Raw genomic sequence first — 26,856 nt, 5'->3', positions numbered from 1 at the left:
ATACAGTACGACCAGGACTCCCCTGGAGTAATGACAGCAATTTTATAGATAATTGTGACAAAATAGGAATGGGCAGGCACCATGCGCAATACGGTAGGGGAGTATCGATACTACATTTTCAGTGATGACCACAAATGTTGGTAAATAATGCATCGCCCATCAGCTGGTTTAATAAAGATAGTCAACTTTCCAATAACTGAAAAAACTTGAGGCTGTCGGTCAAAACTGAATAGTAGTGCTCGGAACAAGAAAAACAGAGTGACCTGACCGGCTGCACATAGACCTCTGAGGAGGAATCCAGGTTCTGAGTCCATCAGTGAAAAAGCAATCATACACAAAAGACTAGAAGCAGTTCAAAGTGATTTAACTGCGCTTCATCTAAATACTAACATGCATAACTCAATTAAGGAATGTTTTTTCTTTCTTAAGGTAAGTATTATACCTTGCTTATTTTTTTCTTTGACAGCCATTTTTATCTATGAAAATCAATAAAGCCCTTGTTTTCAGGTGACGTCTTAAAAATAATATATTTTTTTTTATTTTACAGGTCAGTTTGCCTTGAATTACTTGATATTTCAGTGTTTGGAGTGAGGAATCCAAATACTAAGTGGTTGTGTTTACATTTCACATTCAGGATGAGGATTCTGCCTGTTTGCGTATGCATGTACTGTAAGTAGTCTAATGTTTCATTTGGATTGTGTATTCTGGTGAACTGCTTAGTCTCCACAGCAACCAAAAGTTGATTGTTATTAGTTTGGTCTTTCATTGTCATAAGCTTAGGTTTTGCTCCACTTGCACAGTTCCTGCCTAGTGACGGGGCATTGTCACACAAAACTCACCACAACACTGCAACTGTTACAGTTTGAAAAATAGTAGCCTTTATTTTCTAATGGTGATATTTACAAGTGGTGTGCTGCCTTAGTACAGGTGGTAGAGGAGATTGTAAAAAGATATGAACACATCTTGGGCAAAAAAGCATGACCAAATTAATTACCGACATTGGGATATGGACAAGATAAATAATGTGATGTACGTAATTGTTTTAAAACTACACAGTCAGGCTTTAGCTTTGCCTTTCAGCATCCAGTAGGTAAACGTGCACTCTTCCCCTCAAACATGTGCCCTGCTTAATAATTCAAATTTACAACAAATATAGTTTAAAAAAACAGTCGATAGTAGAAATCAGAAATCACAGAATAACATTGGAACTTGATTTAACACGAAGAGTAAAATAATACATTACAAAAAAATATTACATGAAAACAAGCAGATACGAATGTAATGGTGAAGATACTTCTTATTGTATGGTTGGTATTAGCGAAAGGGACTGAGAGTAAAGCCTGTATGTCATGAATGGATTTAATCCCACAGAAAAAAATCATGTTTTTCATAATTTTTATAGCACTTTTCAGAACTTGGAGTCTAGTCTATTAAATGGTTTGACAACGATGAAACACAATAAAATTTTGCCATATGCCCATACAAATTTGGACTTAAGGCAAAATTTCATTGTGGTTCTTTATTTCTTTTCTTTGGAAAGTTTTTTATATTAGGATTATTTTGGATGGCAGTACCTTAGGAACAAAGCCAGTGAAAGAAATTCTGAACAATTAAAAAAAATTTTTTTAATCCAACTGATTCTGTATTTATGGTTGTCTCTGATACACAGGCTGTAGCTGCAGTCATCACGGCTTATGCCAATGTTTGAGATCACTGATGATACATTTGATTTCTGATACAGTAAGCTCTACATAAATAGTAAAAAGAACCTAAAATTCAGACAAATAATATTATCTTTTACATTGATATACAAACATCATAACAAAAGATCATAAATACGAGGCGGTCAGGTACCCCCAACATTCATTACACATTAAAAGTACTGTGTTTTATAGATTCAATATGACTTAAGCACATTGTCAGTAGGTGTTGTGGCAGGAAACTGTAAAATTCAATAAACAGATGAGCCCGATCTAGCTTGATCATGCGAAAGTGAAGATAATGGTGACTTACACATTCTTCAGAAACAACAAATCAGAAGTACTAAAAGAAAATAAAATGTGTTCAAAGGGAAATGGATACACAAGCAAATCCTCCATACTCTCCAAATCCATACTTTTTTCAAAAGGGGACACACTAAGCCTTTAACATGGAACCTTGTTTTTTTTTCATTTAGACATCAATATTGTACATATTAGTCTACCCTATACATACTCCTGCTAATGTACAAACTGTATCTTTATATATCATTTTAGACTAAACTCTAGTGATATAATCCGTACTGCCAAAAGGGGGCTGGCTGAGGTGTGACTCAGCACTTATGAATAACAGTTACTGTAACTGGTTTGGCAGAAGTACTTATGTACAAATACTGGTTTCCATATTTACATTTCATATTAAAATGCAAAGAAAAAAGAAAGTTTAGACACACCGCAATTTGAAGATGGATTTTCCTGTAAGAGTAACTGTTAAAGAGGCACCATTTTATAAAATACACATTAATTGTTTTGTTTGTCAAATTGTCCCTAAAATACTAACATGGTGGGATTGATATTAACAATGAATGTCTGAAAAAAACACTTGCTAAAAATATAGAGGGCTATGACTCTGCCTCCGCGTGTTGAGATCTAGAGGAACTAAAAAAGCAAAGTGAGGGGGAACAGAGGACCATGTCCCCTTGAGATGAATGGTGGCAGGCACTTGAATGTCATGGTTGTGCGCGTGTGTGAGGAAAAAAAAAGGATAGTCACATGAGACTGATAGTCCTTAAAGAGTATTTCTTGGAAAACAAAAAAATGGAAGGAAAGAAAAAGTGCTTCCTCCTCCTCATGATTCCATCTCGTCACTGTCAAACGAAGGTGGCTCAAAGCTGAGGACCTCCTCGTAGGTTAACCCTGGAAGATGTCAAAAATAAAACTGGGCATTAATTCATCAGCTATTATCAAAGCAGGTTTAAAATGTTAACAAAGGCTCAGGTTCACCCCAGCAGACACAGTGAAGACATTAACTAAATGCCAACTCACTCTTCCACTCCTCAATTTCCAGCTCGCGGCTTTCAAAGCTCTGGTCATAAGGCTCCGCTTCAGGCTCATCATCTGGATCGTGGTACTGAGCAAAGTATGGGTGGGCCAGAGCCTCAGTCGCTGTGATCCGCTTGTCTGTGTCCAGCACAAGCATTTTTTCCAGCAGGTCAACAGCTTTAACACAGTAACAAGAAAACCACAAGTGTGTGAGAAAGCAAAAAGGAGACAGGGAAAGAAAGGAAAGTATTAACTATCCATTTTCGGTTTTGTCATATGAAAGGAAAGTTGTTGAAACTGTTATTACAAAGCTGAAGCACTTCACCCTGGACTAACCCTGAACTAGACAGTGACTTAATGGAAACACTAGAGGGACTCAGTGAGTTAGGAGTGACTTCAGTCACAGAGGGATGCTGAAGAATACCTTGAGGGTTGGCACCAATAAACACATCAGCAAAGTTCCTCTTAGGCGTTTGGGGAAGTGAGTTAATGTAGTTCCTTGCCTGTAAAAACAAAAAGAAAGTCATGAACCAAACTCCAGCACTGTTTAGCCCTTCACTGTTCAGAGGGGAAGGTTGCATTTGGCCATGCTGCACATTAAACTATGAAACCTTTGGAAACCCACCATTTAAATAATTTGCCTGATGCTGCAAGCACCACGGTCTGTCTTTCCAGTAATGCAGCATGCTTCAAGCCCTTCAATTAGAACCCACAACTCCCACATTTCCCAAGCTTTGTGCCCTATTTTTCAGAACCAGTGTGTCACCACAGACAGCTCATCAGAAAACACTTGCAAAGCACTCTGGGAAGCCTTGCTGAGACAAGCACGGTGAGTCAGAGAGGAAACGGGGTGTGAGTGGAGTGAGAGCAGAGGCTGCTGACTAAAAACAACACATCAGGTTTAACTGTTTCTTTTTGTAAACAGGACTGTGGGTATGTGGGGTAGTGCCTTGATGGGGAGGAGAGCCAGGGCAAGTGGGAGGGCGGAGTGCACGTGTCTCACCTCATGGCTGGGCATCCTGCTTATGAGAGAGGCGGGGGGCGTCCCAGTCAGGCGCATTATCTGCTGCAGCTGGTTTATATCTAAGGCCTTTGAGTCAAGGGGCATTGCAACATGGATGTCAGGGCAAGGGGGAGTGAATTAGAGGGTTGGGTTGAGAAAGAAATACACACCAAGGAGAGAATACAACACAGAGGAAGACTGAGCTACAAAATAAAGCAAAACACACATGTATCTGTAACATGGTGAGGTGCTCAGAAAACATTTGTTGCTTTATGTCCAGCGTTCGACTCTCAAATTAAAAGATATGCTCCAGAACAAGCCAGAAAGAAGTAAGAACCAAAGTCTTGCCTGAAGCAAACACCAGTTCAGGCCAAAAACAGTTGCAGCTTGGAAAAAGAAGTGTCAAGACAGAGTTATAAAGCACACCATCCCACTCTTGCTAAGGCAGAGGCAGCTCTACAGACAGGAGGGATATACCAGAGTTAGACAGGTTGGTATTTGACACTCACAGATGCTGAAAAAAAGTCCTCCATTAACTCAGGTCCCGGGGTACCGACGAGCTCAATTATACGCATCAACTGATCAATGTCTACCGCACTCACATGAAGGAAAACAGGGAGGGATGGAGGGTGATGAGGGAGGACACAGGGGGCGAGAGGTACAACACTCAAAGCTGAACTTGGTGTCTGATCTGTCATTCATCCTCACACAAAAAAGTCCGCTGAAGTAACAAAATCTCAAGCTCCTACTAAAACAGAGCCATGATAGTAATATTACAAGAATGAAAAGTGAACCATAAGGTTTTGAATTGAAATTTAATGGCTCTAGTTCCCAACAAGTCTTTGATGCTCTGTCTAACCCGTGGTCATCACTCAGAGGAGCTGGGACCTGAGAGTGTGCCTCAAGGAGAAATCTGTATATTGAATTATTTTAATAGCAGTTAGTAGCAGATATCATTTTTCTTATCAGTTCATTGATGAACCATTTGCACTTAAAAGCAAAGGACCAGAAATGCAAGAGTTACTAAAATGCTATGTGAGGGTTAAAAGTTGTTTGGTCATACAGGTGGTCTGAGAAAGCAACTAACTGTCTTTGAAACTGAAAACTGGACTACATGAGTAGATAGAGTGAACGACGTACAGGATCTCAGGTCGATGTGTAGCTTTTTTACTTTCATGCTGCTCATGTGAACTTCTTACACCTGTAGCCTCTATAAAATGTTCAGAGAACACTTTGCATTGAGACGGGTATGTGAGGACAGACTAAAAAAGACCTTTGGACTTTGTCAAGTATTTATATGTGGAGATAACTCCACCATGAGATACTTTACAATTGGTAAGAAGCAAACATTCAATTATGCACAATATCAACATGCAGTGAAGGAGGGAGACTAATTCTTGGGGAGAATCACAAACACATCACACCACAGCAAGACTTCACAATTGACCAACTGACCTTAAACAGGACCATGACCTTAGTATTATCTACCAGCCTCTGTAGCCTAAGGTGTGTGTGTGTTGTGTGTGTGTGTGTGTGTGTGTGTGTGTGTGTGTGTGTGTGTGTGTGTGTGTGTGTGTGTGTGTGTGTGTGTGTGTGTGTGTGTGTGTCTGTGTGTGTGTGTGTTTCCTCAGCACACAGCATCTTCCTGAGTGAGTTTTTTTTGGACATTGTTCTGCTCTGCTGATGTGCATGGGAAACTTTGTGGGAGGGGAAACAAGAAGGTGTGCAGTATCTTGGAGCAACAGCGGAGACCAAAGTGGGCAGAGCTGAGTCAGAGGCCACAGGGGACTACTTGAACACACACACACACACACACACACACACACACACACACACACACACACACACACACACACACACACACACAGAGAGAGAGAGAGAGAGAGAGAGAGAGAGAGAGAGAGAGAGAGAGAGAGAGCTCAGGGGTGGGAAATTTGTCTGCTTCTGTGTGTGTGTGGGTAAAGCAGTGTGATCTTACATTGTGCAGGAGTCTTGAATACAGAGAGCAAGAAACCTATAACTTTCATCATGAGTTTGTACAAAAAGAGCAGTATACATGCATTTAACATTTCCTGCAGATACACCAAGAGTGCAGGTTCAGCCCCCTCAATCTGACATTGCATGGACAGTGGTGAAAGGATACGGTCTGTGCCAGGGAAGAGCGTCCGTCCGGTGAGTAGTTCAGCCATGATGCAGCCCACTGACCAGATATCCACTGATGTATGTAATGAAGACAAACATGCATTAAAATATGGAGCCTCATACTTAGCATCAAATGAATTACACTCTTTAGTTCAGGCTGTTGTGTAGTAATTGATTAGTTAATCGTCAATGCACAGCCCCGAATCCTGCAGCACCTTCAATTTAGCATGTTTGTTTGTCCATCAACAAACTTCTAAAAACACATTGACCTGTGATTTCTATTTTCTCACTTCCTTTGGGCTCATTTTCATTGCTTTTGTGTGCTAAAGGCACTGTTTGCTATTTCAAATTAGTGCATTTAAAAATGATAATGTTAACGGTGCATTGTGTAGTAATTAGTGGCAGAACAGACTTAGCAGAAATGGCGTGCAGTATGTGTAGAAAATCTGAAAACTTAACAAAGATTAATCTGAATAAAAAACTTGTTTTATAAAACATGAATGCTATAAACACTTGAAAAATTATTACAACCAATAACACCAGATCCTCAAAGCAATGTTGCACAACTGAGTTTTGTGCTATGACCTGTGTTGCACCTTTTCTTTTCATTGAAACGACAAGATCATTGAAAAGCTGGCCTGGTTTTTCTACAATAATACCTATCATTTATTACGTCATAAACTGTTAACAAGCTCTGACTCAGAATAAAAAGCTATATACATCGGGTAAAATGGTGGATTTTTATCGATAACCTTAAAAGCACATCAGTCCTCGATACACTGATGACAGTGAGCTATTACAGGACAATTTCACTCAATTATATGTCACGAAATACAGATGAAACATTCAGATGAAATACCCAGTGTGTGTGTGTGTGTGTGTGTGTGTGTGTGTGTGTGTGTGTGTGTGTGTGTGTGTGTGTGTGTGTGTGTGTGTGTGTAGTGTGTGTGTAGTGTGTGTGTAGTGTGTGTGTGTGTACCTGTCATGTTGTAGTGCATCCAATTGAGCATGATCTCTGGAGCTCTGTACCACCTGGTGGCCACGTAACCAGTCATTTCATCATCTGTGTGCCGCGCCAAACCAAAGTCCAAGATCTGAGGCAAGGAGGAAGTTTTATTTTGAGAAAAGCAAGAAAGGGAAACGCATCATAGTCCGTGAGGATACGTAAATCATAAATGGTAAATCAGGTTTTCCTCACCTTGAGCTCACAGTCTTCATTCACAGCCAGATTACTGGGCTTTAAGTCCTGGAGAAAAAAAAAAGAAGAGGAAGGAAAGTCAAGACAGGGATCACAGAGGCATGTTAATGTTAACAAAACATACAGAATTAGCATGACAGAGCATTAGTGTGAACATAGAATCATGACTCACTCTGTGGATGATATCTGCTGAATGGATGTACTGTATGGGAAAAAAAACACAAGAACAATTTTTATTTAGTATCAATATAATGTCTGTGTGTTTATTACCATATGTAATAGATAAAGTTAGACAGGTACAATAACAGGACTGCTGATTTATCTGCTCAATATGTCTATTTGAACTTTTTTTTCTCAAACAGTCACTGCAGAGTACAAATAATACTGCAAAAAAAAAAATCAGTAGAAACAAAATAATCAGTGCTACAAAAAGAAACAGTACATCAGTAAGAGTAACACACTTCAGATTTCTGATACCCCCCTGACATGGAAAAAACTTTTTTTGTTGTTGTTGTTTTTGTTAACAAGGGATGACACGGATCAGATCAGTCAGACAAAACACTGACTGATGCGTGAGACTCCATGTTGAAACTGTGTTACTGTGTCACTGACCTTTAGGCCTCTGAGGATCTGGTAGATGAGGAACTGGACGTGATCATCAGTCAGCTTCTGACATTTGACGATGTTGTTAAGGTCTGCACCCATTAGGTGTGTCACCAGGTAGCTGCAAATCAGACAGTAACGTTATTTAGACATGAGTCTGTCATTGTGTTACCATTACATATTGCTTATTGTGCCATTATGGTTCTTGGGAGGCTAAACGAACTCATTTGTTGGGGAAAAACATCAAAAACATTTTATTACTTTTTGCAGGGATAATTCTATTTGTTTCAGCTCCTGGAATATGCAAACATCAGCAATACTTTTAGAGAGGGAGTGTGAAAAGAAACTGATATAGAGTGAAGAGACAGTCATGGTTTTGTTGTTTACTTATCTAGTTTCATGTCAGTGGAATGTTTTTCAAATCATTTGAGTGCTGATGTGCTGCCTGTTTATGGTAAATCTGCTTTATCTGGCTTCATGCCACAACAGACAAGTCATAGGCTCACCAGCGGCCATGTACACATGCCTGCTTCTCTTGCATTGCAGCAAAAGGATTAATGTTTTGTTCAGTGTTGTATCTTTACAACGTCACTGCCGTGCATGTGCCCAAATATGTCTCTGAAGCTTCACAACACATTTCCAGAAATGTGCTATAAATGCTGATGACGACACTGCTTGTGGAGAAATCAAGGTCGCTGATTGAATATTCTGCACACACAAACACTCATACAGACACACGCACACTGTACTCCCAGAGACTTCCAGGTGGCTGTTACCATGGAGACTAGCTGTGATGTGATGGCACACGTGTCCACCCTACATTCACCTTTATCAAATCTGCTTCTTGTTTAACTTGACACGAGAGAGACTGGGATTGGTTTGCAATTCGAGTTGTGTTTCATTCTGTTAATATCACATTCATCTGTTGATACTTCTTGCTGACAAGAAGGAGAAACCAAGGAGGCAGGCGAGAAGAGAGATAAAGAAAAACTCAACACACTACCACAGCATGGTAAAAAATATAGACTTACACGTCATTGAACTCCTCTAAGCTCGTCGCTGGTGTGAAAACGTCTAACAGACCGATCACCTGGAAGTAGAGAGAGACACTGAAGGTTAAAAAGACACTTTGTATTTGCAAGGCAGAGACTCTTCCAGCTTTAACTTTGTGTTTAATAATGCTGTTGATCTTTAGTACAAAAGAAATGTATGACCATTAACTTCTCTTTTTGATTGCTCAATGCAACATCTTTGATAAGCAAAAGTAAATGTCCTTGTTTTCACCGCTCTACTTTCAAAACGTGCAAACTTGTGAAATGATGAACACAAGGTTCAACAAGCAATGATGTTTAGGTTGCCAAGTGGTTTAATCACATAAATAAGGGCAGAAAACATCCACGACAGATATGTGAGAAGAGGCAGCTAATATTATCTCTAACAGCTTTTACATCAGGCTGACAGGGCAGGCAGCAGCAGAGTGCCAAAGCCGTGTCTAAGTGTGAAGAAGGAAAACACACATTAAAGACACCAGGAGCAATGTGTTTCACAGGTTTGAGCCGTTTTGACGAGACGATTTCTACAACAGGAGCCTTATGTTTAGTGTATTTAGCACTTAAATTTATTTACTAATTAACATTAAAGCATGTTTGAATGTTGTCTGAAAGTGAAACAGAATGAAGGTTGCATTAAGTTTTTAGGTTGGACTTGGGCAAAAGAAAAGAAAATCTGCAAGAGGATAATCATACATGTATCTACTTTCAAACTCATGCACTGACACCAGCAGACGGTTGCCCAGTAGCTCCTGGTGCCCACCCAGCCCCCGCCCCCCTGGAGAGCTGAGGCTGAGGTTTTAAAGGCATTACAAGAAAGAAAAAAAAAAACACCCGAGCAGCCCGCCTACACAGGATACAAACTCACAGCTGATTGGAGGGCTGATGCCACAACAAACAGCTGATTGGTCCACACAGGCCTTCCAAAATCAAAACGCAGGGAGTTTCCTGGCAACAGCGTGAGCAAAACACAGAATCCTTCTCTGAGAGAGGAGGAGGTAGGTAATGAAACACTTTGATGATTAAAAACACAAAAAGGGCGGATTTATGTTAATTTTCCTGGTACAATGAAACTGTGTCATACAACATGTTTATTAATAATTAGAAATGTGTTTTAATGAGGCTGTCTGCAGCAATAAGCCGAAGGAATAATGATTTTAGTTATTAAATATTTTCATATAATTTATGGACAGTCTTTGGACATTGACAGCTTGCATTTGGAACAGCGTTACAAGCACTAAATCTGTTTAATCTGAAGCATGTAAAACCTGTTTTTAGAAACAGCTACACTGATGCATTTTGGCTATAACAGCACACCCTTCAGTATGTAACTGCTTCAGTTCAAGTAGCAAGATAAGAGCCTGCATAGAGGATCCAGGAAATGTGATATGAGAAGAACGATTTGATGTTAAATCATATTCACAGGAAACTGAATTAACTACAGTTGTAGTCCAGTTGGTCTTTGCCCCTACAAAATGCTATTTGCTTTTAAAACTTAAGTTATTTCTTGTGTTGTGGGTCCTTTATGGATAACACTGATATTGTGTCACCAATAACATGCTACGTCTACTTATTACCACAGTAGACTGTAAACCACTGAGTAAATTCTTGACAGCTAAAACTTCCAGCACAAAGAGATACATCTCATCTTACCCAGTGACTAATACACATCATTCAGCAGCGTAGCTGCTCCCACACAGCACTCAGACTCCCATCAGCTGCTCTTCAGCTTCAGAAATCCGAACCACTAATATTACATAACAAAGCTGTGGGGTTAGAGCGTTAGCTGAATGCTGCAGCAGCCTATAGGAACTACATGCTGTTTTAATGTTTCAGGAGTAATTGCAGAAGCCTTGACTACAAAGAGCCAAAACACGGAAGATGAAAAAAGAAACAAATCTGAGTTTTCAGTTGGGAAACCCAGAGCCATAGGATGTATGGAATGATAGGATGAAAATTTTGCTACAGGCACAAAAATGTAAATAAATAAGCTTAACAACAAAGGGTGTTCAGCCTTCAGCTGCAAACCTGTTTGGGGACTTGCTGCTCAAGATGCAGTGAACAACAGTCTCTAATCTCTCACATGGAAACCTTTACTGCAAATTAGCTGTCCTGTCCTCTTTGCTCAAGGCTAGTTTGTTCATTAGTGAATTGTTTACACAATCAAACATGAAACTCAAACAAGAAACTACTTTCCATTTCTGGACATGGGGATATCCTTTCATAAATCCACTTTGTAATGTTAATCAACAGCAGCATTAGTAAGAGGATGGCTTTGCATCAAACTTCTTATCGCAGATGAATGTACGGATGTTGGGATGATTAATTCATGACCTGAGACGACAGAGTCTGTGACATACATTGTCCTAGTTAAAAGGGCTGTGAGAATTATCTAGAAAAGCTAGTGCAACCCACTGTCATGAGGTTGTGACTCTTACCAAGGCACTCATTTGTTTTGAAGCAAATGAAGGACAGCAGATCTTTTTAACACAACTTGTTTTGGTCAAAACAACTTCTTATTGGGTACAAAGTGACAAGGTAATGTATTTATCAACAGTGATGTAGCACAATTGTTTGAAATGTAAAAACCAGCAAACTTTTTAACTTTGTACCATAGTTTAATTGACATCTTTCTTTAGGGCCACTCACTGCTGTGAGAGATCTGGTTATGTCCCTCCAGTGCTTAAATCATCAAGCAGAGCTAACATCACTTCACTCCTCAATTTTATTGATTGACTCTCATGTTTGAACAGACCACTGCAGAAAAACTGTTGCATGTGGGTTGGAATGGACATTTGAACTAAACGTGCACCAATCGATCTGCTGGCTGATTGATCGGTGCCAATTTCCTTAATTTTGGGGGACTGGTGTTTGGTGATCAGGGATCGGGATCGGTGATCAGCCCATCCTTACATATGAAACTGATCTTGTATACCTCTGGGAAAGTCTGACAGCCAGCCATTGTTGCTTTTTGCTCTAAGACCTAAAACTCAGGACACTTTATTGTTTTTTTAAGTTAAAACATAAAGATTTTATTGCTTCACAGGTATTGTTCAATGATTTTTAATAAAATAAGATTGGAACATTGAAGGTATAAGCTGTCAGTCATAAAAAAAAAAAAAAAATCAGTATCTACCCAAATCGGTATCGGCAGGTCAGGTGATCTGCTTCTTCTTCTGTCTCATCATTAGCTCTTGTACCCTGCCTAAAGAAACTTTCCTAAGATGTTCGATTTTTGCCAATTTTGCTAGCTTGGGGGTTTGGCGTCAAGAACAAGTCAGTTTTCAAAATAAAACATAGTTTAAAACCAGATAATACATCAAACTGAAATACTGTATGTTGAATATTTTTTATGTGCAGCCGATTGACCCACGGACTGGTACCAGTCTGGCCCCAGGGTTGGGGACCACTGACTGATGAAGTACAAAAAATAATTTTGTGTTGGTCAATGATTTTGCAAAAAAATGTAAAAATGACCACTGCACGAAATATGAAAAGCTAGCGATGACAACTGATAAGTTAAGATACCTGCACAACAACTACTACAACAACAGCAACAGCAACAATGAATGGTGACCCATATGTGTGCCGTTTATTGTCAATACTGTGATTTCATTGTTTTTATTTTGTATTTAGTTAAGTGACTCAGTTTGAAAGAATCAAAAAGAACAGGTTTTTTTTAAATAAGAGCAAGCTAGCCTAAAACAATATAAGAATTTCACAAATATATTTTCAAAGAGATGTGAAATTTTGTTAATTCTCATTAACTGCAGAGATATAATACATTTATTCATTATTGCACACCTTCACCTGACACTGCACATTACAGTCAATTTTGCACAATGGCCTTGGCTCATATTTCACAGCATAACAAACCAGCATGCATCCTTGGCTCTGACGTCAATTCAGCTGTTCACCAGTTTCATTATCAAGTCCAAGCTCCCAATCAGCTCCTGTGTCACCGTGATCTTCAGACACATGGCTACATCCCCAAAAGGCTCCACACACCGCTCAACATTTAAGTGTAAGTGGTTTAGCACATACTCTGCAAAGCTCATGTGCAACTTTAGGTTCACGTGCTAAATGACAAACAATGCATACAATGTACACAGGAGGCCAGAGGCGAAGAGGCGGAGTGTAGGTGACTTACATTCTCGTGCTTCATGTGTTTGAGCAGCCGCAGCTCTCTGTAGGTTCTCTTTGCATGGATGATTGATTGGAAGGGTCTGGACAACTTCTTCACGGCTATTTTCAAGCCTGTTTTCACATCATAGGATGAACTGAAAAACACACGGGGGGGGGGGGGTTGAAAAGGTTAGACTTTATTTGCATACAGTAGTAGCATTATATGAGGCTGAAAATAGTTTTATTCAAATATACGCCATTCTTTCATACAACTGAAATAAGACGTTTCACAAGAATGTGTGGGTGGCTTTAACCCAGTGAACAAACAAAACAATTGCATAACACAGAACTCTTTTCATCCTGTTTTACTCTGCAGTCTAATGCAGAACATGAATGAGCCTTCTGCATCTCTAAAAATGACATAAAGGTTAAGGAAATCAACCAGTTCTTAAACTGCATGATGAATGAATGAATAAGACATCTGCTTACAAAAAAAGCAATGTTAGACAGAGACTTTGGCAAACCTTTTTAGTATGACTGATGTTTACATGTTCCAGGTGTGGTACAACCATGGAACCAAACCTCATCCATCTGGTTCAGCACATTATGTACTCACACTGAGTGATACAGCTCTATATTTTCTCACTCTTAACTGCTGGCCTTAACATGTCTGATTATAGAATCAATCCATCAAAATATGTCTCCAAATGACCCTGAATATAAAATGCAGAGGTTTTTAAAAAAATATATGAAACAGGAACTGAAACACAGTTATGACAAAAACAAAAAAAACTGTCTGCTAATCAGCTTTGCAACACAATTTTTCTTCAGTGCGTATATACCTGTTAACTAAGAATGATTTCACATACAGAATTGTACTCTAAACTTTGCATCTGCACCTCCCCTGCATTATGATTGTGCTCAGTCATCAGTCATTCTTTCATTCATTTGTTTTCTCATATCACTGCGAGGGTGTAACAGGATACATCACTGCCATGACAGTGAGAGCCAGAGTAAAATGCAAAAAAGAACAGAAAGAGGTGTGGCTGCAGGAACGTGACAAGACAAATACTGTGTAACACTAAAGCCTGGAGTGAAATGTGCATTTTGATCCAATGGCTTTAAAATAAGGCAGAAAAAAATGGCAACCATTCTTTTGCATGGATATTGAATAGCATGAGCCTATACATGCTGTTAAAAAGGACACTCCTCCTCAGATAGACAGACACTGTGAGAGGATGGTAGAAAGAGAGGCAGATGGGCCTGGCCCCCTGAAGAAGCGTGACATTTCTGCATTTCCTGTATCTGTGAGGAAACAACCCACTTACAACAAACCACATTCCTTCCAGGTCACTCACTTAAGCTTAATCACTAATGCTGATTGCAAAATGTGAACTAAAAAAAAAATCTGTTGTGTTTGTGCTGCAAAGCACTGTTTCCTCTTTTTGCAATCCAAGCACAGCAGATGGAAGCACTGAAATAGGGAGCTTTCTTTCCATCATTATGCTGCTTTTGAGAGAAGCCGTGAGAAGTCCAAAACTAAATCAAATTAGTGTATGCAAAAAAAAAAAAAAACTACTTAGCGCGTCTGAATGTGCACTAATGCAATTTGCCCAAGAGTTTAGTTTGTTCAGTGCCAACACTCTTCGTCTGATAGGAGAAGGTTGTCATATCCTCTCTTAAGTTTCTCTCACCTACTGAATGAGTTGAACTGTTTACCTTCACCCCCACAGGTATATAAATTCTACACGACCACACAGCCCTACGGACTAACTTTTCCAGCTATTTGTGTTGTGTTCTCAGAACTATGTTAAGGTTCAGGCATCCATTAGAAAAAGTACAAAGATAAGCAGCATGTTTGTTTCAGTAAGCGAGGGATAATCTCCCACATCTATTGAGCCTCACATCTCAGGCCTGCAGAACAACACGTAAATGTATCACCCAAAGTCTGTCAACACTGAGTTTACCAGAGTTAAATGTGAAAACAAAGTCACATGCATAATGTCTACTAAACTGCTGCTAATCTGGAGGACAAACAGGACAGGTCTGAGCATACACTATCCAATTAGTGGGTAATAAATGGAAGTGCAATAAGAGGCAGCCATAAAAGTGTGGGCTGTAAAAAGGAGCAGCATAATGAGGCTGGGATCTTAGTAAGGGAGGGATCACGAGCAATATGTTGACTAACAGATAGAAAGAGGGGGCATATGAGCTGACAACTTGTTGAGATGTCTTCTCAGTTTCCAACACTGTACACTTCAATAAGTTTGACGACTACTTTTAGTTTTTGGAAAGCCAGGGGACAGCAGAAACACCGCCACTAAATTCTAAAAAGATTTCATCAATAACTAACTCTTTAATAATAAACTTTAATCTCAAAGTGGCCAAAACTAGTGTTCATATCTTGTGTTTGAATATAATAAACCAATAAGCTAATGGTATTTTTATCTAACTAACCCAATCTCAACCTTCTCAACAGTCTGACAGGTGGACAAAACAATACTGACCAGCATATGGACTTCAACACATAAAAACACAACAGCTTCATGCGTCAAAATCTCAATGTAGCGCTGTGATTTAAAAAAAATGATTTAAATACTTGAGTTGTTTATTTATTGTTATAGGCCTGTAAGACAAGGGCATAATTTAATAACTCCTCCTGCATGTGCTTTCTGAGTTCAGGTCTTGAAAAACCAGCTCTACTGGCTATTGGAACACCAAAACTGAAGTGTACTGAGATTAATAATCAGATTAATAAACAACCTGTTTTACAAGCTTTTGACTGCTCAGACTCATCATCCACACACAGTCCAGAGAAGAACGGAGAAAATGTCACCCCTCCCAGCTTCAGAGAACAGAACAGTCAAATTCACCTTTAAGCCATCCAACTCAATTGTTGGAGAGAAATAAGAACGCAAATTAATTCTGCTGGCACTTTTCTCTAGTCCTAACTGATTCCTGTCCTCATATCTGGCATTACGTTTTGATACACGAAACTGTGCTCACTTTAAAAGTCAACTTGATTATGAACTGTCCGTAACAGTGCTTCTTTAGTAACCACAGAACTTACACTATCTATAATAAAGGCTTGCAGTTTTTATTATGACTTGTTTTGTAACATTTTTATGGTTATGACAGGAACTAACATCTGTGATATAGAAGTCAAGTAGAACATGGCGAGCTCAAAAACAAATATAACCAGAGGGGAGAAGCAGAACAAGTGTGTGATCAGCAAATTTCAGACGTTCAGCAGTAATCTGCTCATCATCCTCCACTCATCATGGAGATATTGGACATTTGTTTATCTCATTTATGAGTGTAATGACTTTTTAAATGTAACAGTCTTTCAAAAAGAGCAAGCTCTCTGTGATGATAACCTTGGTGAAAAGGAAGAAAACATGGTTACAAGAGCAATACTCTCATCCCATTTCCACCATTCACTTTAATTAGATTATGCTGGAGCAGACAAACATGGTGATTTTCCTTAGTGCTCTGCCAAGCAATGTAAATGACTATCCCTCCTTTATCTCCCAGATAAACAGGTTTTCAGGTGTTTGTGGTCCCTCTTGAAAGTTTGAGAATCAAGACTGACAAGTTATGCATGCTTCATTTTACTTTAACACAATTATGGTTGAATTCAGCTGTTAGTTTTTACAACAATACCTCATGAGGACTGGTCTCCTCTCTTTATCACTTGATATGTGTTTTAAAATGTTTGATTTTCAAACTGTTTCCATTAATGACTCTCAAAACTGAAACCAAGCACAGTGTAATCTCTATTTACAGACTTTGGAAACTGTAAAATGTGTACTTGGACACAAGGGTTTTACTTAAGTAGGTATTCTTGTTGGTAGTTTAAGTGATATGGACCAATCATATACCAGCAGGCTTTACAGTATACAGGAAAAACCTTAGACCCCTAGATCATTGCTAAATAACCAGGAAACTTGTATTGTTTTTAGGTTTATACTAATTCAGTATAACTATGGTAAGCCAAAGTGAAGCCTAGGTGTAACTTAGTGTTTACAATGAAACTGAGACACTCTAGAAACAGATTAACTGACACAACATGTTATAAACCAATGTTATAAACCAATCAGGATGATACTCCACTTTTCATCTAAATACATACTCTAGATACTATTTTTTTTTCCCTAGGGGTGTGTGACATACAGTGCTTAATAAATTTATTGTAAGGTGTTTGCCACTGTAACCCTACATTAACAGTATATTTCTGATTACCATTTTTTTTTACATCTTTGCAATAATGAATCTTTCTGTAGGTGCAAGCTTTAAGATGATATCCTCAATGCTAAAATATAAATATTGGGACCCCCTCAGAAACGAGATGCTGCATATCAAGATAACTCAAACAATGGCTTTAAAAATGCTGTTTACACACATGTTTTAGGGGTGAAAATTTAACAATAATAATGTTGATGGTGAAAGCCCTATAAGAAATACTTTCTTTATCTTTTTTTATTATCATTATTATTGCTGCGCACCACTGTTTATCTCTGGCTGCACCATAATGCCTCAAAAGTCCACCATCACCCCTGGAGGAATTTCTTATTATTAGATGATGCGTTCTATAAATGGATAAAGCATATTCTGTCAAAGCATCAAGATGAATCAATTCTTTTTTTTTTTCACTAAATACGAATAATTTAATGATTATTTGGAGAAGCTTAACTGAACAGTCAGTTTAAAAAAAACTCCTTTTCCTCAACCAATGATACCAAATTCAGCAGATTCCAGAGCAGAAAGTTGCATGTTTAGATGTATTTGTACCAATGATGCTACTTTGCAGGTCATTTTGAAGCTCTTAAACCCATCTTCAAACCAAAATGAATGGTTTTACTCCTCCTTGTGTCACAGATGTATTTAGTCATGTGCGGTCCATGCCTCAATGCTGCAGCTAAATTGCTGGTTTTAAATGTAAGCCGACTGTTTGTTTGGAGAGGTGACAAGTCGGTGCACATCTGCTTGGTTAAAACCAAGTGCGTCAGCGAGAGCTGGACACTACATTACATGGCCTCCTCAAATAATCTGTCTTATTTAGCAAAATGTCTGTTGCAACTCATTGTTTCTGAAAAAAAACGGTGTGATGGGAGCAGAGTGTTTGACAACACATGAGATTCTGAGACACACTGATAAAGAAATACATGTGCTGCTGGATGCAGAGAACGCAAGAGAGAGGACTAAGGAGAACACAACTGAGGCTGTACAGTAAGAGGAATAGAGTTGTTTTCCGGGTCATTTGAAAATAAACACACTCAAATACACTTAGGCAAAAAATTCATGCTGGGGGAATTCTCTTCACAAAATTAAAGAAAGGTCTTGAGAAAGAAACAATGATATATTTGTATAATATACATACATATATATTATTAAATAACATATATAATATGTATAATATACATACATGCCCTGTGGGTCTGAATTAGTTATGTTGTGTTTTCTGTTGGGGAAAAATAACACGAGGCTCTCAGCAGCCCACAGCCCATACTATAATCCTAGTCAGCAACATTCACTATGAAACCTCTGTTTCCACATTAACCCTGGACCCCTTCCAAGTCTGACATTCAAAAACAAAATAAAGGTCAGAAAATTTTTGAGAAAGTTGTTGTGGGAGTATTTTCTTAGAAGTACTCAAGCTCAGAGGCAGTTTGAAAGGGAAAAATGACCTAAAAACACACATATTAAATGCTTTGTGTATTAAGAAACCAGGGAAGAAATCGAGCTGAGAGCCTGATGAAGTTATGGCAGCAACAACAAAGAGTCTGTCGGCTGAGCAACTGGGAGCGCGTGTCCAGCTGACCAACAGGCATGCCATGCTGGAGAAAGTGTTTTGAGGTTATTTATACTTTTCAAATACCTTCTGAAGGGTTTTAATGACACCCTGCTGTTTGGAGCCCTTTGCCTGCAGAATTTATCGTAGGAATCAAAAGGCTGTTTGTCTACGTGTTGACAGGTCTGCATCTCCTTGCTCTGGTAGATTATGCTGTTATATATCGCTAACACACCTTGGCATTTCTTCAAAAGACAACTACAAAGTAGCTTCAGAATACAAGAATGATGCAGTTCACTTTTATTTAGACTGTGGCGAAACTTGGGAGTCCTCCAACGAGATACATGTTTTACAGTTTGTTGTGATCGGAAAGCTAATTTTTAGTCGACTGTAAGTAAAACAGGCTGCGTTATTCAAAGGCTTTTGTTTATAATAAGGTACTGAGTGTGAAGCACTGAAACACTGACACCAATCTTTAGGCATTTATTGGAAAAGCACAAGTACGTGTATGTTGTGGAATGGGAGAAGGCGCACCATTTGAATAAGCATGAAACTGATTCTGAATACGCAATGGAGTCAGCAAAACATCACCAATGCAGACTTCAAAAAGCAGATTAAGATTTGACTTTGTTAATGTCCCTTGCTCATGATTTTCTCCATGCTGAGCGACAGCAGTCATGAGACTTTTGAGTTCATCATCTAATATTTTATACGTATGCCAGTAAACAAAGTTAAGCCAACAATTTTAATTGTTGGGAGAGGGGTTGAGCCAAATTCTGGTGATCAAATTGATCCCCGGGGCATCAGCTAGTTTAAAAATACCAATAAGTTGGATTATTCTGGGAAACACTGCCAAAGTGACTGTGACCAAATACAAGATAATTTTATTTCTCCCATACAGAGAGGATACTCTTTAAGGGGTAGACAGAGAAAAAGAAAGAAAAGATAACCTAGGAAGGAAAGGTCTAGTGCAGGATCAGGGTGATGCTTCTTTTTCAAGTCAAACTGTACTATTGACCCGTGCTCTCAGTTTCACTTTGCACTTTGCACACCAGCAGCATCCAGCTGGAGTGTGAACTTTGTTCGAGCAGTTAAATTCCACCCAATACAACATTATCAACAATACACAAAATCAAATGTTTTGTTTATTTTGCAAATCTATAATTCAGAGCTTAGGAAAGTTCAGTTTTGTGTCTGGGATAGCTGCACCCTTGTTTTGGCCTGTATCGACCTCTCACTGGCACAGGTAGTTATCTTTATTTTTATCCCTCACAATTACAAAATCACATATGATCAAGCAGCTGAAAATGTGGAAGCATGAGGGGTGAAAACTGACATCCAAGTTTAGAAGACTGAACGATCCCGTCCATGACTTCGTGATGACTAAAAACACGTCACAGCTGAGGCCACTACCTAACCTCGGGACGGTGAGTCATGGGGTGTACTACAACGGGAGAAAGGGTGACATCATTCTAGAGTCATCATCCTCTTCGGATGGGCTCCTATAGAAAGCTCTCACTATGCACGAGGGGGGCCTTCTTTCTGAAAACCACGTGACCTTCTGGTACTCTGCAGGCTGCACCCAACTGGAAATTGCATAGTGCATGCAGTGTGCGGGTGTGTAAAGTGCCATGCTGGACGAGCAGTACGACACTATTCTTCTGATGTGAGGTGAGCGTTTAGGTAGAAGTTGGTCGACCCTGCCCGTTTAGTGAGCACAGATCAGGGTCTCAGATCTCATACGCAGGGACCCCTTTGGCACATGATGCAGGCACAGACATGCCCCTGATGTGCCTTCTTCATGAGGGACTGATGAATAGTTTAAAACCAGTTCTGCATTTTTAATGCTGGGATCTATTTAAACTGACCTGAACGCGCCCGTGAGTTTCCTGAAAGCGATCGAGACACACATGTATTTACAGAAAAAGAGTAAGCCCAACAACAAGGCAAAAAATGTGCACAAAAACAAAAATAATCCCCACCCGCCGAATTAATACGATCAGCGCCGAAGAATGCACGATGTACATTCGACTGAAACTAGCCAAAGCATGGAAATGTAAACAAAAAGGTGCATCTAATATTTCTCACGTCATCTTCTAGCAGCCTTTACCGACTGATAAGAAGACCGTAGGGAGACAACTGACGGGCCTCTTGTGGGTGGTGGGAACCCTCTCGGTCGTTGTGCAATGGAGCTATGTTCTGCAACAGCTGCTTACCATACGGATCCGTAAGCACCAGAGCCAACAGGAGATAAGTTCTGGTACCGCTCCGGGACCTCCCATATGGTTTTGTTGAGCTCTTGTCGGTAGAAAGTGGGTCTCTCCTTCTGCGACATTCCTGCGGATTTACCAGCAGCGCAGCGACAAAACAACCCAGCGGAAACTTCTGCCCTCTTTCTCTTCTCTCCTCTCCTCCCTGTGTGGCACGTCGGAGTGTGGTGCTGCTCCCTGCTACAACTCAAGCCAAAGGCGGCCCTGTGTCTATCTAAACTTCGGCAGCCCCGAAGGTGCACCTGTGCAGAAAACTATCCCACCTCTCCGTGCACGTCGGGCCGCTTGGAGACAACTTGCTCAGGCCGGAGCGCTCACTCTCTGGAGGGGCTTTCGTTGAAATTTTCGTCTAGATCTCCTCTAGGGCGCGCGGAAACATGAACGCGCACGTCCTTTAGTCATTGCGCGCTCACGACAAACGTTATTTCCTCGCGAGAACTGGGTCTTCATTGGGAAATCAGGGGATATCCCGTCCGTGCTGTGAACATAAGTGGGAATCTCCCTCTGTCGATCACTAACATGTTGAAATCAGTCGGTAGAAGCCTGTACAGGCACTTGTGGTAAACGAAGGCCAGTTTAATCAAAACAACTCACCAACATTTTGACTAAAGTCGAACAAATTTCAGTACTTTTTGATACAGAAAGTAAAATTTATTGTCATAGACTATCATAAATACTGTATGTGATCAATGGTTGGTTTATATCTGTTTACTGTTTAAGACACCAAACTAGATCCTGCCATTTTTATCTGCAGCATTATTGCATCAGGTGAATGAAAAAAACATAAGCCTTAACATGTGATTGACTGTAATATATTGATATAGCATGTGTTCAAAAGTAGCATTGCTTCATCTTGTCAACACCTAGACATTTTCACCTTTAAAAAAAAAAAGCCAAATGTCTGTAGTGACATTACACACCAATCAAGATAAAGCCACAGAACAGTTTTTGAAAACACTGAAATTGAGTACAGTTATGGGGGGCATTATGACACATTGAGGAAAATGTGGGATGCAAGTTGTCTTCATTAAAAAAAACGTGTCCGTGACAAGGCTGTTAAAGGGCCAGAGTACCAAGAGGCTTACGTCAGGTGTTAAGAAGATACAGGGTTCATTAGGTCCAAAAGGTGAGATGGGCGTCGCCGCATGCAGGTATTGCTGCCAAGTCCTGTTTGGATGAAGACTGATGCCACTAAAGTCTAGACTGTTTTGACAGTGTATAAATAAAAATGGAAGTATGCTAATATCTTGAGAAAACCACATAATTCTTTTTTATAATTAGGCTACAAGTTATGTTTGATGTGGTCAGAAATAGATGTACTTACTAGTCTTGCACGGTGAGGTCCCAGCAAGAATCTGTTAGTCAAAACTCCCACAAATAAGTCTCAACTTGAAGATAGAGAATAGGCATTTATTTTAACATGTTCTTCATTTGGAATGACTCTGGGGACACTATATGATTAGTGCAAAAATTGTACATACACTGTGAATCAAGATTATATGTCACTAAAATCTAGAAAAATTCCATAGGCATGGTTATTTGTCGAGGCTATGAATACCCCTTTGACATGACTTGGTTTAAAAGAAAAAAACACTTTTTTTCCAATAATGCTTTACTTTGAATTGCATCCCTTCCCACCAAAAAAACTTTTCAACATAAAAAGGGGGGCACAAGGAAATTAAAAAATACAGAATGTAACTGAGAATACAAGAGAAGCATTCAGCATTGCATTGAAATTCAATCTAATCTGGCAATACATTTTTCCCAGAAAAATTGACAATTTTTATCCCATACTTAACAGATGAGACCTTGTCTCTTAAATGACTGATTTGTAACATCTGTGAAGCATAAAGCAGGGCATCATGAACAAGATTACAAAGTGAATACAATGTTTACCTGTGCAAAATGTAAATTTCAAACCTAAATCAAAGTTTTAGAAAGGCCAATAAAGCTGTCAACAAAGAAGTATGGTTCAAAAATCAGGGGAAAATAGTGTATGCAAGAATATCTTTATATATTAGCTTTGTTTATCTTCCCCTCCACCTTTGACAGAGAAAGTCTTACAGGAAAAACAACACAGTCTGAAAAAATGGAGCAGTAACCTTTACAGTTTGATTCTCTGTGAAATCTCTATTGGTCTTCTCCCAAATATTTACAGCTAGGCTAATGTCAGGTTGTACACATGTTTAGTTTATTGTGCACACATTTCTCTTTTATTATCTGCATCCTTCACTATAAATATTAATGGGTTGTGGATGGAGACAGTAAACAGTGTTACGGTACAACAGAATGATGATGTGACCCAGCAGGCTCCCTTTGGGGTGTATTCAGGATGCCATTCATGTCTGTAGTGCACACACTTCACTTAGAAAGGAGCTGTATACCCAGTCACCAGAAGGGGGCAGCAATAGCTAGTCTTTCACATGGGTGCACCCTACAGGGCCACAGGGTTTCGTTGGTCATGAAATCCAGAGGGTGTCCCACCACAGGGACTAGCACATGACCACAGAGATCAGTCCATCTCCAGCCAGCAGCAGTCCAGTCTCTTCCATTCAGGTCTCACTCTATCATTTTAAAAAGACGATGTAGACAGCCATGACCAAACAGGAGACGGCCACAGCAATGTGAAGCCGCGTCCCAATTATTGCAGCTGGGAAAAACAATTGAAGATGATGAGTTAAGACAATGCTAGGTCATAAAAGCATGCATGAAACATGATCAAGATGAGTAAGGCAAACAATTTAAAACCAATGTGTCGTCAGTGATGTCAGGTGAGCTCTGTAAACAAGATCCTTTGACATAAAGCAATTTGATTTGTGAAGCTTTTACTGCTGTTTGAAATGACAGTTACTGAGTCCAAATTTAGACCATAGGTTGCACGTTTTTTGTATACCACCTTGATGAACCCCTACAATGAAAGGGAAATTTTATTTCTAACAGTAAAAAGTGAATCATACAACTTTAACAGTAAAGAAATTCAGTAGCAATGGCTCAGATCCATAAAACTACTAAAATACCTGTGCCTGCTGGCTAGTAAGCTTTCTCACCTGTGTGTTACTGCTGTCTAATGGTGTAACAAGATCAAGATCCGATTGTATGTTATCCAACAATCAATAATACATGCATCCTTGTGAAGTGTACAGCCAATGAATTATCTTGCAGTCTCAATGAAAAGGAATCTCCTTTTAGAGGTGTGTGCTTGTGCGTGTCTATGTGTGCATGAGTGTCATGGGAATGTACTTTAAGAATAATGAAATAGTTCAGTCCAGGTTTTGATACTGCGACTTGACTTCTTGCAAGCTTTCACACATAAAAGGACTGTGTATTATTAAGTTGTGCACTATAACTTCAAATGATTCCTCAACTATTCTCCATTCACTCTCATTACTTCTGATTTTATTACACAAGGTTCAGCCGGTGGTTGTGTTGCTACTGGATTTCTTAACTGTCACCTGCTGTAGGTTGTAGCTCTAAGCTTGATCTTATGACAAACAGACAGCATGTGCTGCGGGAGTCCAGGTACAGACACGTCTGTTTAATGACAGAGTGTATATATTAAGTGTTGAACATCGACAGCTCATAAAGTTGTTTTTGAAGCAAACCTGTTATTTACAGAACGGATCCTGTATTTTGTTTATGGTATTGATGAACTGTGTTTGAAATGATGCAGCTTTTTGTACAAGACAATGATGTGCTTAAATTAATATTTCTCATTAAAAAAAAAGAAGCTTTGGAGCACAAAAGAAATTTTTTGATTTTTTTTAGGGCTGATCCTAAAATGATCTGTCTATGACAGGATTTGAACTGGGAAATGTGTGATCCTTTGCTCACTTACTGTGACATGTATACAAGAGATCAAGAGATCCAATGGTATGGAACAAGTAAGATATAAAATGCTACTAACTCCCTCAGCAATTTTTAAGAATGATTTTTCATATTTAAATTATTAAAGCAGGTTCATTTTAAGTTATTAAGAAGTTGACAGAAATGTCATGCATTTGTTTAAAGATGGGATTTAATCTCTCCAGAGCTACCTTTGTAGAAGACGCCCCACACTCCTTTCTTCTCTGACAGCAGCCAGCTGTTAAGGCGAGGGACCTTTTTGAGGTACGCACATGTACAGATGAACAGCAGCCCAAACACCAGGATGCCATCGAAAGAGTACACTGTTAAAACAAACAATAGAAAAAAATTGTGAATTAGATGGTGTCTTGGTTTAGTTATTTACTTGATATATAACAAAAACTGCTTGCCTAAATCAAAGGACAGAAACAGTACATACAAATAAACCCCCTGGTAGAGGTCACCAGTTAAACCAGTTACTTACAGTGTTACAGCAAATGGTTTAAACAAAGTTTAAGCAGTGAGCCAATACTGAAAAAATTATATCTTTAATAAGCAAGTAAACCCCTACTAGGTGGAACAGTTAATGTAGGAAATATCAAAATTGAACAGTCTAGATTATTTTTCTTAACGGTATACATGCAAGTCCATCTTCTAACTTGATATCCCAAATGAAATCTTGAATCCAAAGAGTAATCTAAGTTAAAATCAATAATATGCACAACGTGTCCATCAAGGATGTGCTCATATGATTGTGCTCTGATGTCAGGTTATATGGTAAATACATCAAAACCTGCAGCTTTGACATTTGTCATGAGTGCACAGGTGGACATATGCTTGACAGCAGTAGTTACACCTGCATAAGGTGGATTTTTCTTCCTCTACTACACTAAAAGCACTGTGTTCCTGACTTTATGTTGTCCAGAATCTCCTTAAGCTGGACTTGATACCTCGATAAATGACTGCATCGTTAAACGTGTTTGACATGATGGGATAACGTCGCCTAAATGTTTACACGTGTTTCTTGCTTAATTTGTAATATATAACTTTCTGACACGTTAGACCAAAATCGGTGATTGGCAAAGCTGAACAACTAGAAGACATTGCGGCCGAACTAAAACCGGCGTTACTGGCACAGATTGCATATATGGACACTTATTTTAAGAAAATATGTTAAACTGTGGATCAGATCTGTATTAATGATAAACGGGTTCAAGAATAGTTAGTACAGGTGTTACAAACAGCGCTGTTCAGGGCCACGTCTACAGCTAGCCTAGCTCCGTGTTAGCCTAACTTACACTGCCCTGATCTGCAGCTACCTCCAATACAGCATACCTACCATTTGTCATATTCGCTGTTTGCTGTCAGACGATGATGTAACCCTTTGTCGTCCTTAAAATTAGGATTCCATGATGTCTCTCAGACTGGCGATATTATTTAATGCAACCACTTCGGTCTGGAGTCAGCCGTTGACATTTCCTGTTTTACTGTCTTCTTCCTCGTTTAGTTCCCCAACAGTTGCCCTAATGGAACATCACTGCCACCATCTGTTGCGGAGTATTGACACTAGCTACTACCTCAGAAATTCGGTGGTGGCAGGAACTGTCAGAAAACCTGACAGATTTGAAAATACTGCCCCTCTTTTTGCTTCCAAATCAAGATTTCATGTTATAATGTTGATGAGACTTGCAGACGGTTGCTCTGAGCACAACAAATATTAGATGAAGTGAGTCCTTCTCCCCTACATGTAACTTTGGTATTTGATATGTCCACGTATGTGTCTCTGGCCTAGTGTGAATATAGTCCTGATGA

At 39.3% G+C, this 26,856-nt stretch overlaps 1 protein-coding gene across 2 annotated transcripts; it reads right to left on the bottom strand.

Moving 5' to 3' along the window:
* Window positions 1-878: 878 nt before the first annotated feature.
* LOC141798469 (mitogen-activated protein kinase 14A) lies at window positions 879-26,571 on the bottom strand. 2 transcript variants are annotated; one of them, XM_074680441.1, is made up of 14 exons: window positions 26,384-26,571; window positions 25,236-25,367; window positions 21,148-21,268; window positions 13,166-13,295; window positions 8,998-9,056; window positions 7,976-8,087; window positions 7,536-7,565; window positions 7,364-7,411; window positions 7,145-7,259; window positions 6,167-6,238; window positions 4,024-4,103; window positions 3,445-3,523; window positions 3,024-3,197; window positions 879-2,894 (listed from the first exon to the last, which is right to left on the bottom strand). In XM_074680441.1, exons 1-14 carry the CDS (start codon window positions 26,391-26,393, stop codon window positions 2,827-2,829), a joined length of 1,230 nt encoding a protein of 409 aa, XP_074536542.1. In that variant the 5' UTR covers window positions 26,394-26,571; the 3' UTR covers window positions 879-2,826. The 2 variants fall into 2 exon arrangements, with proteins under 2 accessions (XP_074536542.1, XP_074536535.1); XM_074680434.1 differs by lacking the exons at window positions 879-2,894; window positions 3,024-3,197; window positions 3,445-3,523; ... (7 more) ...; window positions 13,166-13,295; window positions 21,148-21,268 and adding an exon at window positions 22,591-23,851 and having other exon boundaries at window positions 26,384-26,565.
* Window positions 26,572-26,856: the final 285 nt, after the last annotated feature.

This window comes from Halichoeres trimaculatus, unplaced genomic scaffold, assembly GCF_033239565.1.
Source record: "Halichoeres trimaculatus isolate MK-OKI-2021-1 unplaced genomic scaffold, fHalTri1.1 fHalTri1_scaffold_1, whole genome shotgun sequence".
In the NCBI taxonomy this organism is placed as follows: domain Eukaryota; kingdom Metazoa; phylum Chordata; class Actinopteri; order Labriformes; family Labridae; genus Halichoeres; species Halichoeres trimaculatus.
The sequence above is the reverse complement of the archived record's forward strand: the minus strand, read 5'-3'. Positions and strand labels throughout refer to the sequence as shown.